Source organism: Gymnogyps californianus, chromosome 22 (assembly GCF_018139145.2).
Source record: "Gymnogyps californianus isolate 813 chromosome 22, ASM1813914v2, whole genome shotgun sequence".
Lineage (NCBI taxonomy): Eukaryota > Metazoa > Chordata > Aves > Accipitriformes > Cathartidae > Gymnogyps > Gymnogyps californianus.
The window spans coordinates 4,085,166-4,100,778 of record NC_059492.1 but is presented as its reverse complement, the minus strand read 5'-3'; the positions used below and the strand labels follow the sequence as shown (position 1 = coordinate 4,100,778).

Here is a 15,613-nt window from a genome sequence, read left to right as displayed (position 1 = left end):
CGCGGGTGGGTCCGGGGGGGGCGGGGGGGGGGGGCGGGGGCTGCTATTGTCTGCGAGAATTTGGGAGCCTTTGAAAAAACCCTCCCGCTCCCTCCCACCCCTATTGTTGGAGTGAAGATGGAGTCAAACCTCTCCCGGCTCCCTCCCGGCGGGGTCTAAGCTGGGGTTTTTTTTGTTGGGGTTTTTTTTTTTTTCGTTTTTTTTCTTTTTTTTTTTCCTTTTTCCTTTTTTTTTTTTTTTTTTTTTTTTTTTTGGCTGGGCTGATACCCTCAAAGCTGGCCGAGGAGGAGGAGGGAGGAGGCGGTAACAGCCACAACTCGGAATTTGCAAGCGAGTGTCGGGATGGGGTCTGTTTCCAACCAGCAGTTTGCAGGTTAAGTTATATTATTGTCGCAGCCCGCCTCGGCTCCGCGATTATTAATAACGGCGGCAGAGCCCGGCCGGGGGCGCAGGGACCCCCCCCCACCCCCGACCCCGGCCCACCCAGCCCCGCTGCGCCCCAGCAGCGAGGCCGGGCCCGGCGTGGGTTTGCTCCCCCGCTGCAGTTCTGGGGGGGCTCGGAGGGGTTGGGGGGTATATATATTTTTTTTTTTCCCCCAACTTCCCCGCTCCCCCCCCCCCAGTCCCAGGATGAGCCCAGAAGTTTGGGGCCGGTGGCGGCTGCTGGGGTTGTTTGGGAGCGGGGGGGTCCCCGTGCAGCGGGGGGATGCTGACGGCAGGGGAGAGACTCTCCAGCGTGGCTTGCTGGGGGCAGGGGGATTTCGGGTTGGTATTTCGGGGGAGGTTTTCCCTTTTTTGTGTTTTTTATGGGGTTTTGTTGCTTTTTTTTTCTTTTTTGTTTGATTTTTTGGGTTTGGGGGTTGTTGGTTGAGTTTGGGGTTTTTTTCCGTTTTTAATGTTTTTGAGGGGAGAACGGATTTAGGGCCCCAACCCCACGCACCACCCGGGTCATGCCGGCAGGAGCTGCCTTCATTTCCCCCCGCTCCCGGGGCGATCCCCACGCACACGTGGAGGCAGAGCTGACCGCTCTGTTTGGGTTTTTTTTTGGGGGGGGGTGGTTTTTTGGGTTTTGGGTTGTTTTTTTTTTTTTTTTTGCCTTTTCCAGCCTGGGGAACCCGAGCAGGATTTGGGGCTCCTGCTGCGGGTTGCCCGGCTGGGTGCGTGGCGGTTGAGCTGGGGACGGGGACGGGGGGGGGTGGATGACCCACGGATCCCCCAGCCCCTCGGCTCAGCGGCTCGGTGGGTCTCTCCCCAGGTGCCAAGCCGGGCGAGGAGCCGGCCGGAGACTCGCCCAAGGCCGAGAACGAGCCCCAGCCGCTGCACGGCTCCGGCATCTGTAAGTGGTTCAATGTCCGCATGGGCTTCGGCTTCCTCTCCATGACCGCCAAGGGCGGCGCGACCCTGGACTCGCCCGTCGATGTCTTCGTGCACCAGGTACGGGGCCGAATCCCGCGTGGGGTGCAGGAGGTGCAGTCCCTGGCACACCCCCCCCCCCGGGGAGGATGCGAGGCGGGATGGGGACCCCCACGCCGCCTCCACGCGTGCTTACGGCTCCCCCCCCATCCCAGCCCGGCATCCCGGGGGAGCCGGGGTTTCCCGGGCTCGTTTCCCCGGAGCGAAGCGGGTGGCGAAGGGCAGGCACAGCCGCTCGCCCCGCCGCAACCCGGGGGCTCCTCTCCGGGGACCGGCCTTGTAAGCTGATCCCCGAGCGATTTCATTTTCCCATCATGGTTCCCTGGGGAGCTCCTCGGGGCCGGATCCAGGGGAGCAGGTGCCCGGGGGGGCTGAGCGGGATGTGCCGGAGCGGGGATGCTGCTCACCCCATGGAGGGACCTGGGGAAGAGCTGGTTTTCCCCCGGGGACAGGGTCCTGGGAGCCCTGAGGCAGGCAGTGATGCAGGATTAGGCTTTCCCCAGCTGTGGCTCGTCCCGGGGTGGGGGGGGAATCTCTGCCTGAGCCCCTTGTTTCGGCTGTGGCTGGCACAAAGGCGTGCAGGGTCGCCTACATGCCCCTATGGATCCTGTACGATAGTGACAGCCTCATATCCGGATTTGACCCGCACGCACCTTGCTGAGTGGGGAAGCCCCACGCGTGTTGGTGATCCTGCGCCAAGGGAAGTCGTGGAGTCGAGTTTGTGGCTGCTTGAACCCCCCGCTCTGGCTGGCGGGGGAGGATCTGCCGGAGGACCCCATTTAGGGGTTGGAGGAATGGGTTTGGAGATGGTGCCCAAATCGGGGCCAGCGCTGGGAGGGACATGTGGGGCTCAGCGCCGGCTTGCATGGAAAGGGGTCTGTGTGATGAGCGTGGCCCGTGCCCCCTCGCCCCGGGAAAGCAGCTGCTGTCAGGGCTGGGGGGCAGAGTGAGCACGAGCAAAGGGGGTACAGGCGTCTCTGGAGCAAACACAAGTGGTTTTGTGGGTACGGTTGGGAGCAGGCGCACAGGATTCAGCCCGAGGCAGCGTGATGGTGGTGGCTCTGGGGAGACCCTCGACCAGCTGGCTTCGGTGGCTGCGGCTCTCCATGGGCCCAAATTCCCCCAAATTGGGGTCCATCTCACGGTCTGCTGACGGGCTGGGGGTGCAGGACTGAGCCCCTGGGCCGCGCAGGGCTCCTGGGACTGGGGGCTCCCAGGGGTCTCTCACCCCTGCCCACGAGGCAGTGGCTGCTCCAGGCAGGGCTACGGCGATTTGGCAAGTGAATGATGACCAGGGGAGAAGCAAATCCCTTCTCCTTTGGCTGTGGCGTGGTGAAAGTGCCTTGGTAGGAGCTACCGTCCCGGGTCAGAAACATGGCTGGGTTTGGAGGCGAGGGCTCCAAATCAGCCAGGGAAAACCGAGATCCTGGTGCTCTTGAGAGAGCAAATGGGTCTTTGCATCTCAATGTAGCACAGCGGGACCCAGGGCCTGTGGGGTGAAGCCTCCCGCCCTCCCTCCCTTCTCCTGGGGGTTTATTGCCCCCAGACAGTCTGGTTTCCTGATTGCTCTTGCTCACATTCTTGCAGGAAAAGAGAATTAGCTGGGGTGTCTCTGCCGGGAGCATCCCACCATCCGGGGAGAGGTGCAGCCTCCCGTATCCCCCATTTTCCGGGGCCGGGGGAGCCATGGGGCAGGATTTCCCTTGCGCAGGATTTGCTGCGTTCAGGGAATACAGTGAACGCTGGGTAAAAGCGGGTTATTTTGGGTAGCAGAGGGCAGCGTGTGTGTGTGTGTGTGGTTCCCCTGCCGCAGCGAAGGGCAGGGTGCTCCCAGCGTGGGGCTTTGCACCACCAGAAGCGGGGCAGCTTTGGGCTGATGTCGAGTCTTTCTCCTCCAGGTCAGGCTTTGCCTCCTGCCCCGCTCACTGGTGGCACAAAATCGCTGCTCGCCTGCCACGAAACAGCCGGGGCTGATGCCGGCGGCTCTCCCACCACAGAGCATCCCGGCACCAGCTCAGCCCCGGCTCCTCCTCGGAGAGGGACCAAACTCACGCTCCCACCCCGGCCTCGCCGCTTTTGGGTGGCTCGCGGGGAAACGGGCCCTGCTGCCGATGTTCTCCCCATCCCAGCATCCGTGTGCTTCCCAAGAGCCGGTGCCGGCTCCACTCCCCGGGGAGGGAGTCAGGCCTGGGAGGGCAGAAGCCAGCACCGGCCAGGGGGGGAAAACACACAGGGCTCAGGGTGCCGTGCCCAGCACCCACCGCCCACGCCACACAGGGTGCCCCAAACCAGCCATTGGGGTTTAACACCCCAGAGCCCCCCATAACCCGCTCCTTCCCCTCTTCATTTACATATGTGAATGATGACCCACAGGAAGTAATTGTGGGAGAAAGAAGGGAATTGGCCTCTTTAGATCTATTAAATCACTTTATTACAGGAACCAGGTCTGAATGGCCCTTCTCCGCAGGGAGTGCGTCTCCATCTCCCTCTCCCTTTATCTGATCACAAAGAGATTAAAATCTCGGCAGGACAGGAGACTAACAGGGCTCCTCAGGGCTGCCTTTCCCTCGCATTGTGAGCTAAAAATGAGGCATTTGGGTTCAAATGCCTCCCCTGGACACTGGAGATGGATTCATTTGGGGGCTGTGAAGAGACAGGGGGGATGAAGCACAGAGGAGCGGAGCAGGTCGTCCCCGGGGAGGCGAAGGGCTGAGCAGCACCCGTGAAGGGGTGGGAGACTCGAGGTGGCAGAAATCAGGCTGGTGCTGGTGAAGACCCCAAAGCTGCGATGGTTCCCCTGGGAATGTGGCTCCTGGGCTCGCACCGTGGCTCCGGGCATCGCTTACAGGAGTGTGGGGCTGCCGGGGAAGGCAACCTGGGAAAGGGAGAGGACAAAATCTGGGCACCCCGTGGCCCCAAGGCTCAGTGTCGCTGGCCGGAGCAGGAGGAGCGAGCGCAGCCCAACAGGGCTGGGGTTTGCAGCCCAGCCCCAAACCTGGCCCTGCTAGCCCTGGCTGAGAGCAGAGGGGAAGGGGCTGCTCGGCCCCCGGGAACCGCTGCTCCCCACAGCTCAGCTCTGGGTCTCCAAGCGTTTCTTCAAGCCAGCAGGTCTAAATCCTTGATAAAGGCAATGTTAGCTGGGGTTTCTTTTTTGTTCCTTCTCGTGATTTTGGCAAGGAGAGCTTCTGGGCACCGCTGGGATTGCTGTGGCCGCAGGGCATTTGGTGGCATCTCGATGAGATGGTCCCGCATGTCCTTGCGGGGATGTAAGGCTGTGCCCGTGGTTAGACCCGCTGGGGCTGGGATGTGGCACTCCTGCCCTGCCCGAGTGCCCAGGGCAGCGTGGGGCCAGCCGGGCACATGCCAGCACTCGGGGGGCTTTGGTCCCCCCGCAGTCCCCTGGGTGCTGCCGTCCCCGGGAGCCTCGTGGGGGTCGGGGTTGGTAGAGTGGCTCCATCCCCGCTCGGCCGGGCAGGGGACGGGGCAGAGGGGGATGACGGCTGCCATTCGGCCGTGGATTTCGGCTGAGCTGACCTGGGCTGTCGCCCACCTGCGCTCGTGCCGTCCCGCTGCGCGTGGCCGGGGACAGAGCCAGCCAAGACGCGAGCATGACGTGAGGTCTTTTAAAAAAAAAAAAAAAGCACGTGTTTGGAGGCAGCTCCATCCCTAACTGCACAGGAGAGCAAAGGCAGGGGCACAAGGGATGATTTCTCGGTTGGGGAGCAGGGTCCAGCCTTCCCACAGGGTCCTCTGCTGCCTTTCCCCTGGGCAGGATCCGGCCAGGGGGATTTGGTTTGTGCAGAGCTGGGGTGGCAGCGAGGGGAAGGGGGAACCCGCTCAGAGCAGCGGTTTGCATTAGTCGGTGTGTTGGACCCGTGATGCTCAGAGAGGCACAGGACGCATTTAATATCGCGCTTTTTCTGCTTTCTCGTGTGCATCGCTCCTGCGTTTGCTCTCTGCGACCAGGGTCACCCTGCAGCACTGGGTGGGCACCCCAGGGCACCGGCGTGGGTGGCTGCAGGACCCGGGAGCACCAGGGTTATGCATGTCCCTGGGGAAGGGATCCCCTGGGGCAGAAACACAGGTCGGCATCCCTGCTTTCGGGGAGGGGGAGAGGGGTAGAAGCAATTTCTTTGTTGTTTTTTGTTTTGTTTTTCTTTTTAAATAACTGCTGGGATAAAATTTATCGCACCGCTTGCGCGCCACGTCCTGATGGCAAATAGTGAAAGAGAGCGGCTTTATTCCACTCCTGAAACTCCCTCAAGACGCACACAAAAAAAAGCCTCCTGTCTCTGTCTAAAGATTAACTGATGGCTGCAGGCACATCCCTTCCCCCAGCTCCCCCTCTCAGCCCCAGGGTGAGGGGCAGGGAGAGAAAACACCCTTAAATGGTCTCCCAGATAAAATGGCCCAAATGAATGGGATTGCTGCCGTTAAAGCCGGGAGGCTGGGATGGAGCCGAGGAGAGCTGGGATGGAGCCGCTGGTTTGGCGAGCCCCTGTCCCTGCTGCCCCCAGCTCCAGCGTTTCCTTTTCCCTATTTAACTTGTTCCTAAGAATAAGTGGGATGAAGCCGAAGTCACTGACGGAAGGTGTGCTGCTGCTCCCGGCTGTGGTCCTGCTTTAAATACGGGAGTAAGAAATTAATATGCAGCCGCTCATCCCAATTAGCTGCCCCTTGGGAAGTGCGGGAGGGATTGGCACCCTCAGGGTGGGGAAAAATACAACTGAAGGAGCTGAAAGCGTGGATTTAGGGCAGATAGCTGATGGATTAAACTGTGGTGAATGCTGGGTTTTTTTTCCAGAATTAGTATCTAGCATTTAATTTTACTGGCTTATGGTGGAAAATTATGAGCAAGCGTAGTTACTTTGGCAGGAAAGTGGCTTTATTTTGGTTTTACTTGAACTGGAGAAAAAATCCTTGGGGATATTGCTCCAGATGACAGTAGGGAGACACTGGAAAGCCCTGGTAATGTTTTGTTAGATCCCCTGTACTCTCCCCAATGGGCTCCCGCAGGCATCGCCCTCTTTATCTCTGCACCAAGCCCCCGGAGCTGAGGGAGGACCCTCTTTCCTGAGCAGCATCCACCGGCCGCTTGCACGGGGGCTGAGCCGCAGGAAGGGACCACGGGGCGATTCCTGCTCCGAGCCGTACGCGCACGAGCCCGAAAATAGCAGCAGCGCAGTCCTCCAGTGCTTGAACTGCCAGCACCGGGAAAAGATTTGCTGTGTGATTTGGGGAGAGGGAAGGGCTTTGCTCGGGGATGGATCCAGGCGTGGGCTGTGAAGGCAAAGGGACGTTTCCCTGCTGGCCTCGTGGCCAGCGGTGGGGAGCTGAGCTGGTCCTGCTGCGGCACGGGGGCTTGGGTCACTGCTCCGCGTTGGCAGAGCCCCGACCCTGCTGAAATCTGCTTTGGGGGCTGTTTGCCGTCGGGCAGCGCCTGGCTGAGGGGAGACCTGCTCTGCCGGAACAGGGCTCAGAGCTGAGCTGAGGTTGCCGCATCCAGTGGGATTGCAATGGCATCGCCAGTGGCCATCGGAGCCGTGCCCCAAAAAACCTGGGCGAGCGTCAGCCCCCTGTACCCCAGCTTATTCCCGGTGCAGGGGCCGAGGAAGGGGCTGCTCTGTACTGGCCGTGCCAAGCCTGAGCCCTGCGCGGCCGGGGGTGGCTGAGGGCTTCAGGCTGCTTCCCCGGGGATGTGCTTCTCCCCTGGGATGGGTCCTCGGGGGTCGTGGAAGGGGGAAGGTGGTCAGGATGCGTGGGGCTCTGCGGGCTGCCCTGCACCCTGGCCAGGCCGGCTAATTCATCGAAGCCGGCAGCACAGGGCCAGCTTGAGCAAATCAAGGGATTTGGGGGGACGAGGACGCTGCAGGTCTGGGGGACAGAGGGGTGCAGAGGCTGGTGGGGCAGCACAGTGGCTGGGGTGCCCTGGGTGCGGCTGTGGGTGCCGGCTGAGCAGAGAGCACTGAGAACGGGGTACCCCCAGCCTGCGGGTGAAGGTGGGGTGCAGTGATGGGGGCAGAGACCCCCTGAGGGCTCAGCAATCCCTGTGCCCACCGTCAGGACCTGCCCGGCGGGGGGGTGGGGGGTGTCCATCTTTCCTGACCCCTGTGGGCCACTTCCCCTCCGCAGAGTGGGGGAAACTGAGGCACGGGCACTGGCTGCAGTGGGGTCGGGCTGCCTGAAATGCTCTGGGCACGGCATGGCCATACCCCGGCGCAGCTCGGCATCACCGCTCGTGTTCCCAGAGTCGGTCGCAACCCAGCATCCCAACCCGGCTTGTTTTCCAAGGGATTTGAGTTTAAACGGCTGCAATGCTCCCGCGCTGGTAAGAGGCGAGGTGCAGCGGCCGCTCCGCCCCAGGCCCCTCTGGACACAAAGATGGTTTGATTGAGTGGCCGGGGCTGGCTGGGAATAAACGTCCCCTTGTGTCGCGCTGGGGAGGCCGCGGGGACAATGGTGACCCCGGGGCTCGCCGAGCCCCTCTGGAGCCTGGCGGGGTGGGGGCAAACCAGAGCCCGGTGGTTTGGGGAGCAGTGGCCGGATTTGGGGTGCTTCACGGTGTCACCCCTCTGGGAGGAGAAGCAGGTTTAACTCTGGGATCTGTGACGAGGGATTTGCTGGGTGGGAGGAAGAGGAGGGATGAAGGCACCCACGTGCAGGTGGGGAAGGGGTGAGGGTGGGGGACACCCAGCGCCGTGGGGGCGGTGGGCAGCACTTCGCCGCTCATGTGCTGCGTCTTTGTCTGCTGTAAATGACCGCAGAGCTGCCGGGGTGCGGGATGGGTGGAAAGCGGGGAGGTGCCTGCTGTGACACCCAGCGAGGGGGTGCCCGGGGGGCTGCAGAGAGCTGGGTGAAGCGGCGCCAGCTCTGCTTCTGTTCCTTGTCCGCTGGTTAACTCTGGACTCTAATGATGACAAGTGAAATCCCTGTTGCTAGGATCTGCTTTAAAACAGTTTTATTATGAGGATGGCAATGCTTTGTGATCCCAAGCCCAGAGAGAGCCCGGGGTCACCCTATACCTCCCCGTGCCAAAACCATCCCCCCAAGACTAACCCCTCAGCTCCACCACGGGACCCAAACCCCAGCACCCAAGGGGTGAGACCGGCTCTCCCGCAGCGGGTGAGCTGGGCGCAGGGCTGATGTGCGGAGGGGCCGCAGGGGGTCAGAGGGGCCGCGGCCATGCCGGCCACCCTTCCTCCCCCCACCGTGGCCTGGAACTCCTGGAATTTGGGCAGCGGGAGCGGGGCCGCCGCCGGCCCTTTGTTCTCGCTGGCCGGTGGCTCCCGGCCCTGGCCCTCCCCTGCGCTCCCCCTCATCCCCAGCATCCCCGGCTCGCTCCAATCCCCCCCCTTCCTCTCTTTATTTTTGGGGAGGGGGTGTGTGTGTGTGTGTGTGTGTGTGGAGGCCTGGGAAGGCTCCGGCTTTGTGTGTGGTGTGGGACAGGGGCTCTGGGCCCCTTCCTTTCAGATGCAGGAGGTATGCAGCTAATTCAATGGGCTGCAGTTTGATTACCTATCTGATAACAGAGGAATGCCAGCAATGTGTGTGTTTTGGGAAGGGGGCAGGGGGGATGCGCAGGGACCACCAGCCACTCTGCAGCTCACATCAAAAGGTTGCGGCGGGGGGAGAGCTGGGGTGCCCCGGCCGCTGCCCCCCCCTCCTTCCCCGGGGAGAGGGCGTTTCCTTTGGCCTTTTGGCGGAGGGGGCCGGGGGGCCAGGGAGGCGGTTGTCATCCTCACCCGCTCCTGGAAAATAAATCGCTTCCCTCGTCATGTTGCGGCAGCTTCTGCCCCAGCCCTCCTCTTCCTTGAAATGGGGGTAACGGATGGCTGACGGCGGGGGAAGGAGCTGGACCCCCGGCACTGGGGGTGTAGCGGTTTGGCTGCCCACAGGTGATGGTGCCCAAGGCGTGGGCTGAGGTGGGGGGGCCCAGCCTGTGCGCTGGGGTCCCCCCTTGCCATGGCTCGGCTTTGTCCCCAAGCTTGGGGCCGAGCGCCTGGGAGTTTTCATCTCCGCAGTGTAAACACAGCTGGGCCGGCTGGGGCTGTAAACACCCCCGATAAGGATCGCTGGCTCTCGTCCCCCAGCCTCCGGAGCTGCCTCCTGTGCCACGGAGCGATGCTCAGCCCCTCTTCGCTCCCAAAACGCCACGGCTGCTGCTGGAGCGGGGCAAATTCGCCATCCCTGGCAGCCCCCGTCACCCAAACCGCCTCACACGGAGGGGTTTGAGGGGCCGGTGGGACGGCACGTTGGGGACGGGGCAGGGTTGGTGGCTGACCCCAAGGTGCCGAGGCTGAGCCAGGCACCTCCTGGGTTGCGCTGGTAGCTGTTTCAGACACAGAGCTCCTGCTTGGGCGATGCTTAGTGTGCTCCTGGTGATGCTCAGCAGTGGGGGAAAGCTGAGCTGGGGTTGGGGAGCAGTGGCTGGCCATTGCGCTGAGCACAGCAGGGTGTTTGCCAGTGGTAGGTGGTGACGGGACTGCACAGACCAGCCCCAGACGGGCAGAGGTTGCTGCGAGACCCTGTCATGTCCTTGTTGTCATTGGGGACCTCATAGCTCGTGGTTCGGCTCTCCCTTTTGGGAGCGGGAGCGGGTCAGAGAGCAAAGGTTTCTGATGATCCCATCTGGCCCACCCTGGACCCCATCCCAGTAGGCAAGTGGACTGGGTGGATGTGTGTGACTTGGCCCAGTCCATGGGGTCTGTCCCACCCGGAGCTGGGCCCCCAGACACAGAAGTGGGGGGGAAAAAGCAGCAGAAAAAGGGGCCTCAAGGGTTGTTCCTCGAGCTCTGCTGCATTCCCACTTCCCTCGTGTGCCCACGGACACATGCATGTCCTGCAAGACCCTGCTGAAAAAAATTCACTCCTAAAACCCAACCACTCCATTTCCTCCCTCTCTGCTTTTACGCAGGGTGTTTCCACATGGGTCCTGGTGAGATTTGGGGTGGAAGAGGGGAACCGACCATGCCTGCCCGTTCCCAGGCAGCGTGCGCGCGGAGGCTCGGTGCGGGAAGAATGGGCAGCCACGGCCCACGTGACGGGAACTCGCCGGGCCATGAATGGGGGAGATGCTCCATTCATAAATGCAGGGTCCCGCTGCAGCCGCGCAGGCGTTGGCGCCGGCTCTGCCGGGAATCCCCAGCCCGCTGGAGCTGCTCCTCCCTCTGCCAGCAAATCCCCCTTAACTCTTTGCTCACGCTCGTTAGGGCTCCGCTAACGAAGTCGAGCGAAAGCCCTGCTCGAATCGCTGCCCGGGATGCAGTGGTCCTCTGGCAGAGCAGGCAGCGATGTTCACGGCAGCGCTTGCTGGCTGAGATGTCGGCTGCGTCGCCCAGCTCAGCTCCTTATGATTTTGTTCTGCTAAAATGGGCAGAGCTCATGAAAGCGGAGTGGATTTTTCTATCATCTCACAACCCCCCTCCCCAGCCTGGTTCTTTCTGAACTCCCGAGTTTGATTGCACGGTGATGACCAACGTGGTGATCCTGGGAGGGACAAGAGATGCTCCCAGCGGTGACAATCCAGGGCCAAACAGCTACTTGATTAATTATTGGAGGCAATTAAAGGGCTTAAACCGAGGTGAGCTGCAGTGAGGGGGCTGGCTGGCACCCCGGGCTGGCAGCACCAGCTCCCAGCCTCCTGGCCTTGCTGGGTGTGCAGGGGGTTCAGCCCATGTCCCACGGGTCCTGCTCCTCCGCGGGGAAGCCAGCAGGACTGCACATGCCTGTGCAAAGCCTCGAGATCCTTTTGTCTTTTTAAAATGATGTTTTTGGATCTCCCTATGAGCATCCCCAGCCCGGGGTGTCGGGAGGTACAGAAGCAGCTCTTGCTCCCCAGCCTGGGGTGTCGGTGGGAGAAAGGGGCTGTTTTGCAGGCTGAGAGCCAGCGTTTTGCAGCAAATACTGTTGAAATTTGGGGCAGGGCTGGCTCTGCCAGCTCGTGCTTGCCAAATTAGCGAGCCCTACCTGACCGGGTGTCTCAGCTCACTGAAGGCTCTGCGTTATCAAACAGGGCTCCAGAGATTTTAGGGAGATGAAGGTGCCTGGTTGAGCTCAGTCCCTGATATCCAGCCCCTCACAAGGGGCAGGTACAGGATGTTGGCAGCTCTCGTGCCACGGGAGGTTTTTGCTGGGCTGGGGCTTGTCGTGTGCCTGGCAGACACCCCAGCTCCGTGCTGACCCCCGTCCTTTCCCTGTGTCCCCCCAGAGCAAGCTCCACATGGAGGGTTTCCGCAGCCTGAAGGAGGGCGAAGCTGTCGAGTTCACCTTCAAGAAGTCATCCAAAGGTTTGGAGTCCATCCGGGTGACCGGCCCGGGGGGTGTCTTCTGCATCGGCAGCGAGAGGAGACCCAAAGGCAAGAGCCTCCAGAAACGCAGATCGAAAGGAGACCGGTAAGGGGCAGCCGTGGCCTGATCCGGGGCAGGGTCCAAGCTCTGCGGGCACCAAGAGCTGCCCGGCACCCTGCCCACGGCATGGGGACGGGCTCGGATCCGGCGGGGTGGGCAGCGACCCTTCCTCTGGGAAAAGCGGCTTCTTTCGGTGGTTAATGAGTGGCAGATGCAGCTTGGTGGGGAAAGGGCAGCAAACCAGCGGTGAAAGGGCAGAGGTCAGGGACACCCCGGGCGGCCGCTCCCTCGTCTGGGGGAGCTGCTCTGGGCAGGGGTAATTTTCTCGAAGAGAAACCCTTCCTTGTGGGAAGGAAATGGCCGGACGTCCTGGCAGCATCTCCCACGGTGAGGCTAGGAGCCCCAGGGCGAGTTTCTGGCCAGCCCTTCATCCCCCCTCTCCTCTCCCATCCTCTCCATCCCGGCTGCCTGGGGATGCCTCGTCCCAGCTTTCCCAGCGGATGCTGCCCTCCCCACCCGGCTGTTCTCACAAGCAGGTTTTAAAATTAGTCGGAAAGGAACTGGGAAGGAAAAGGAAAGAGCAAAGGGTTGTGGCCATCCTAGACAGATGCAGGATTTAAAATGGGCACAAGGCAGCTCCCTCTGCCCACGCCGCTCTGGTGCGAAGGTGGCACCCGGGGGACAAGCGCTGCAAGGGTACAGCCGTGAGAGAAGTCACGTTTGGGGTCGTCCCCACACCGATGGCCACGGTCCCTACAACCGTTCTCCCAGCTCGGGCTGTCAGTCGTTTGCTGTTGCTGACTGTTGTCAGTCCGATTGCCTGTTCCTGCTCTGCCGCAGGCTTTTGGTCCATAGCATGTCACCCTGGGTGCAGGGACTGTAGACACAGGAGCCAGAACCATGATGGAGCCAGAGAGGTGGAAGCCCCCGACATCCCTGATTTTTGTCCCCAAGTGCTGCCTGATTTTTTGTCCCCAAGTGCTTGGGGTTTCGGTGCGGGGGTTTGCTGCCATCTCCTGGGTACCAGCAGCACCACTGAGCCAGGTCCAAACTGGCCGTGCTGGAGCTGGGGCTCTGTGGGGACCAAACCCACGGCCACCATCCGCCCCAAAGAGCCGATCCCACATCCCTGCAGCGACCGAGCCATTTTAAGCCCAGCTCTGGCTGCGAAGCCAGATGTGTCCCAGGCACGGCCACGGCAGCATCCCAGCTCATTTTATTTCTTCTCCTCGAATCTCTCTCCTTCCCCCTCACCCCTCACCCGCAGATGCTACAACTGCGGCGGGCTGGACCACCATGCCAAAGAGTGCAAGCTCCCGCCGCAGCCCAAGAAATGCCACTTCTGCCAGAGCATCAGCCACATGGTCGCCAACTGCCCCGCGAAAGCACAGCAGTCCCCCAGCTCCCAGGGAAAACCTGCCTACTTCCGAGAGGAGGAGGACATTCACAGCTCGGCCCTCCTCCCCGAAACCCGGGAATGATGGCGGATGGCGGGGAGGGGGGGGCTTCCACCGGGATGAAAAGGCTTTGGCAAGGCAACGGGCAGCCGCGGGGGCTCGGAGGAGGGAGGGCAGGGTGAAGGACTGGGGAGGGAAGATGGCAGTGGTAACGGCGGGGAGCTGGTGTCCCTGCACAGAACTTTTCCCCCTGTTCCCAGCCCGGGGAAAGCCCTGCTTTAATCGGGATGGCTCGTTCCAAAAATAGGGGAAGGCAGCACCCACCACACCTCTTCCAGCTAAAAAAAAAAAAAAAAGACATATCTGATTCATCTTTATTCTTTTCCTAAACAAAGCCAGGCAGTAGTGTCTGTGGGAGGAGGAGCAGAGAAGCAACATCTCAGGGAGGAGCTCGTGGCTCCTTTTTCTCCTAAGCTTCAAACAGACTCCGGCACAGCTTGGATGAGCTGCAGGGGACCCGCTCCTATGCCTGCCCTGTCCCTCTCTGCCCCAAGGAGGGAGGCCGAGGGGGGAAGGCTGGCTGCAGAGTGCCGGGGAGATACCCGTGGGCCGGCCCCACGGGTCCTTCTGCTTCTCACGGCTTCTCACTTGCAGGTCGGTGCGAGGATTTGCAGTTTTTCCATGGTCGCCCCATTGCTGAAACCAGCAGAGCCCAGATTTGGGCTCAGTCTGGAAGGAAATGGGGCATCTCTCGGGGCTGGGCTAATGCTTGCCGCCTGCTCATGGGCTGCGAGCTGCAGCTTGGGGAAGATCAAGTCAAAAGAAAAACACTTTTTTTTTTTTCCCCCCCTCTCCGTAAGCCTTCCCATGTGCCAGCCCAGAGAGCACAAGGTGTTTTATGCAGCCAGCTCTTCCCCTCTAAAGCTTCTCCCTGCCTCCGAAATGCGGAACCGGGGAGCGGGAGGGCTTCGTGGAGCAGAAATGCTCTTCATTAAGCCTCGGGCACCAGACATGGGGCAGAGCTGGCTCCTGGGGATGTTGCTGGCAGCGTTTCCCTCGGAGGCCGCGTACGTAACCCACTCGGGCTCACACAGATCCAGCCATGGCTTGATCCAGACACCAGGCTGTCTGGGTCTTCCCACAGGCTCTGGATCAAACCCACGCAGGACAAAAACGCGCCTCTGTTCCTCCTGCCCATCCCACGCTCCAGAAACCGATGGCACCTGGGCTGAGCCTCCCCAGGGGCAGAGGAAAAGGGTGCCCCAAGTCGTTAGCGGCTGCTGTCCTCCCTCCCCACCGGCCCCCCCAAGTCTTGCCTTTATTTATTGGCCCCGGTGGACAGCCCTTCTCCCAGGGCAGCCCCCCATCCGTGCCGAAGCCAACGCCAAGTGAAACCTGCACTAGGACGTGCGTGAATGACGTATCTTTGGGTTTGTTTGTCGTCTTTGTTTTGGGTTGTTGTTGTTTTGGTTTTGGTTTTTTTTTTTTAATATAAATACTCTGGTTTTGTATTTTTGTATATTTTAATCTTTAAGGGAAAAAAAAAAAAAAAAGAGAGAGAAAGGACATAATTCCTGCAACTTATTCTCAGGTATTCGAGCAATCTCAGGGATAAAATGCCTCTGTAGCCCAGTGCTGGACAGAGAGGAGGGTTTTTTCTAACAGCACAAAGACATGACGAAGTTTGTATTGGAAGTGTAGATCTACCTCACTGGATGTTCGCTAGGTGGACTGACGTGTTGTCGAGCTTTTCAGTTGTGTTTTTTGGTATGTTTGGGATTTGGTTTTCTTTTTAACTGTATTTTAATAGAGTCTCTTTCCCTTCCCCACTGGACTGAGGAGGAATTTGGATCTGTAGATCCGTGTAGTCCCCCTGCGGGGACGGAGAAGCCAGGCAGTGCCACGGGGCAGGGAACAGCTGCTAGAGCCCGTGTTGGCTCCCCAACTCCATATTTTCTCCCAGCCTGGTGGCTTTTGAGGACTGTCCTCCATTTCTCTCTCCTGTTTACGCTCACACGTCCCCTCCCTGCCACCCCGATGGCAACGCTCCAGTCCACCCCGTGCCCAAGTCCTCCCGTTGCCCACGGGCTGGGATGTTGCACAGACTCCCAGCAGGCTGGTGCCGTGTGGCTGGGAGTCGGAAAGCCAGGATGGGGGTCCCAGCCCATTCAGGGGGACGTGGCAAGAGCTGACAGCAGCCGGGGAGGTTGTTGGGAGGCTGAGGGTTATCCTCAGTCCCCTGCCCTAACTCGCCCTCGAGCAAAGGGCTGGCTGGCTGCCCGTGACCTCCTGGGATGAGGGACCTGGTGCCAAGGTGGACCCAAGTCCAAGGGAGATGCAACTGCTCCATCTTTCTCTTCCCTTCCCAGCTTCCCCCAAATGCTGGCTCACGATGGCAGGGGGGGAAACTCTGGATCCCTGGTTTTGGGGCATTAACACTCCACTTTGCAGCCCGG

The 15,613-nt window shown here is 60.8% G+C and overlaps 1 protein-coding gene across 1 annotated transcript; it reads left to right on the top strand.

The window, feature by feature from the left end:
* Positions 1-342: 342 nt before the first annotated feature.
* Positions 343-13,241, top strand: LIN28A (lin-28 homolog A). The gene is made up of 4 exons (XM_050909997.1): positions 343-373; positions 1,256-1,434; positions 11,621-11,805; positions 13,028-13,241. Exons 1-4 carry the CDS (start codon positions 343-345, stop codon positions 13,239-13,241), a joined length of 609 nt encoding a protein of 202 aa, XP_050765954.1.
* Positions 13,242-15,613: the final 2,372 nt, after the last annotated feature.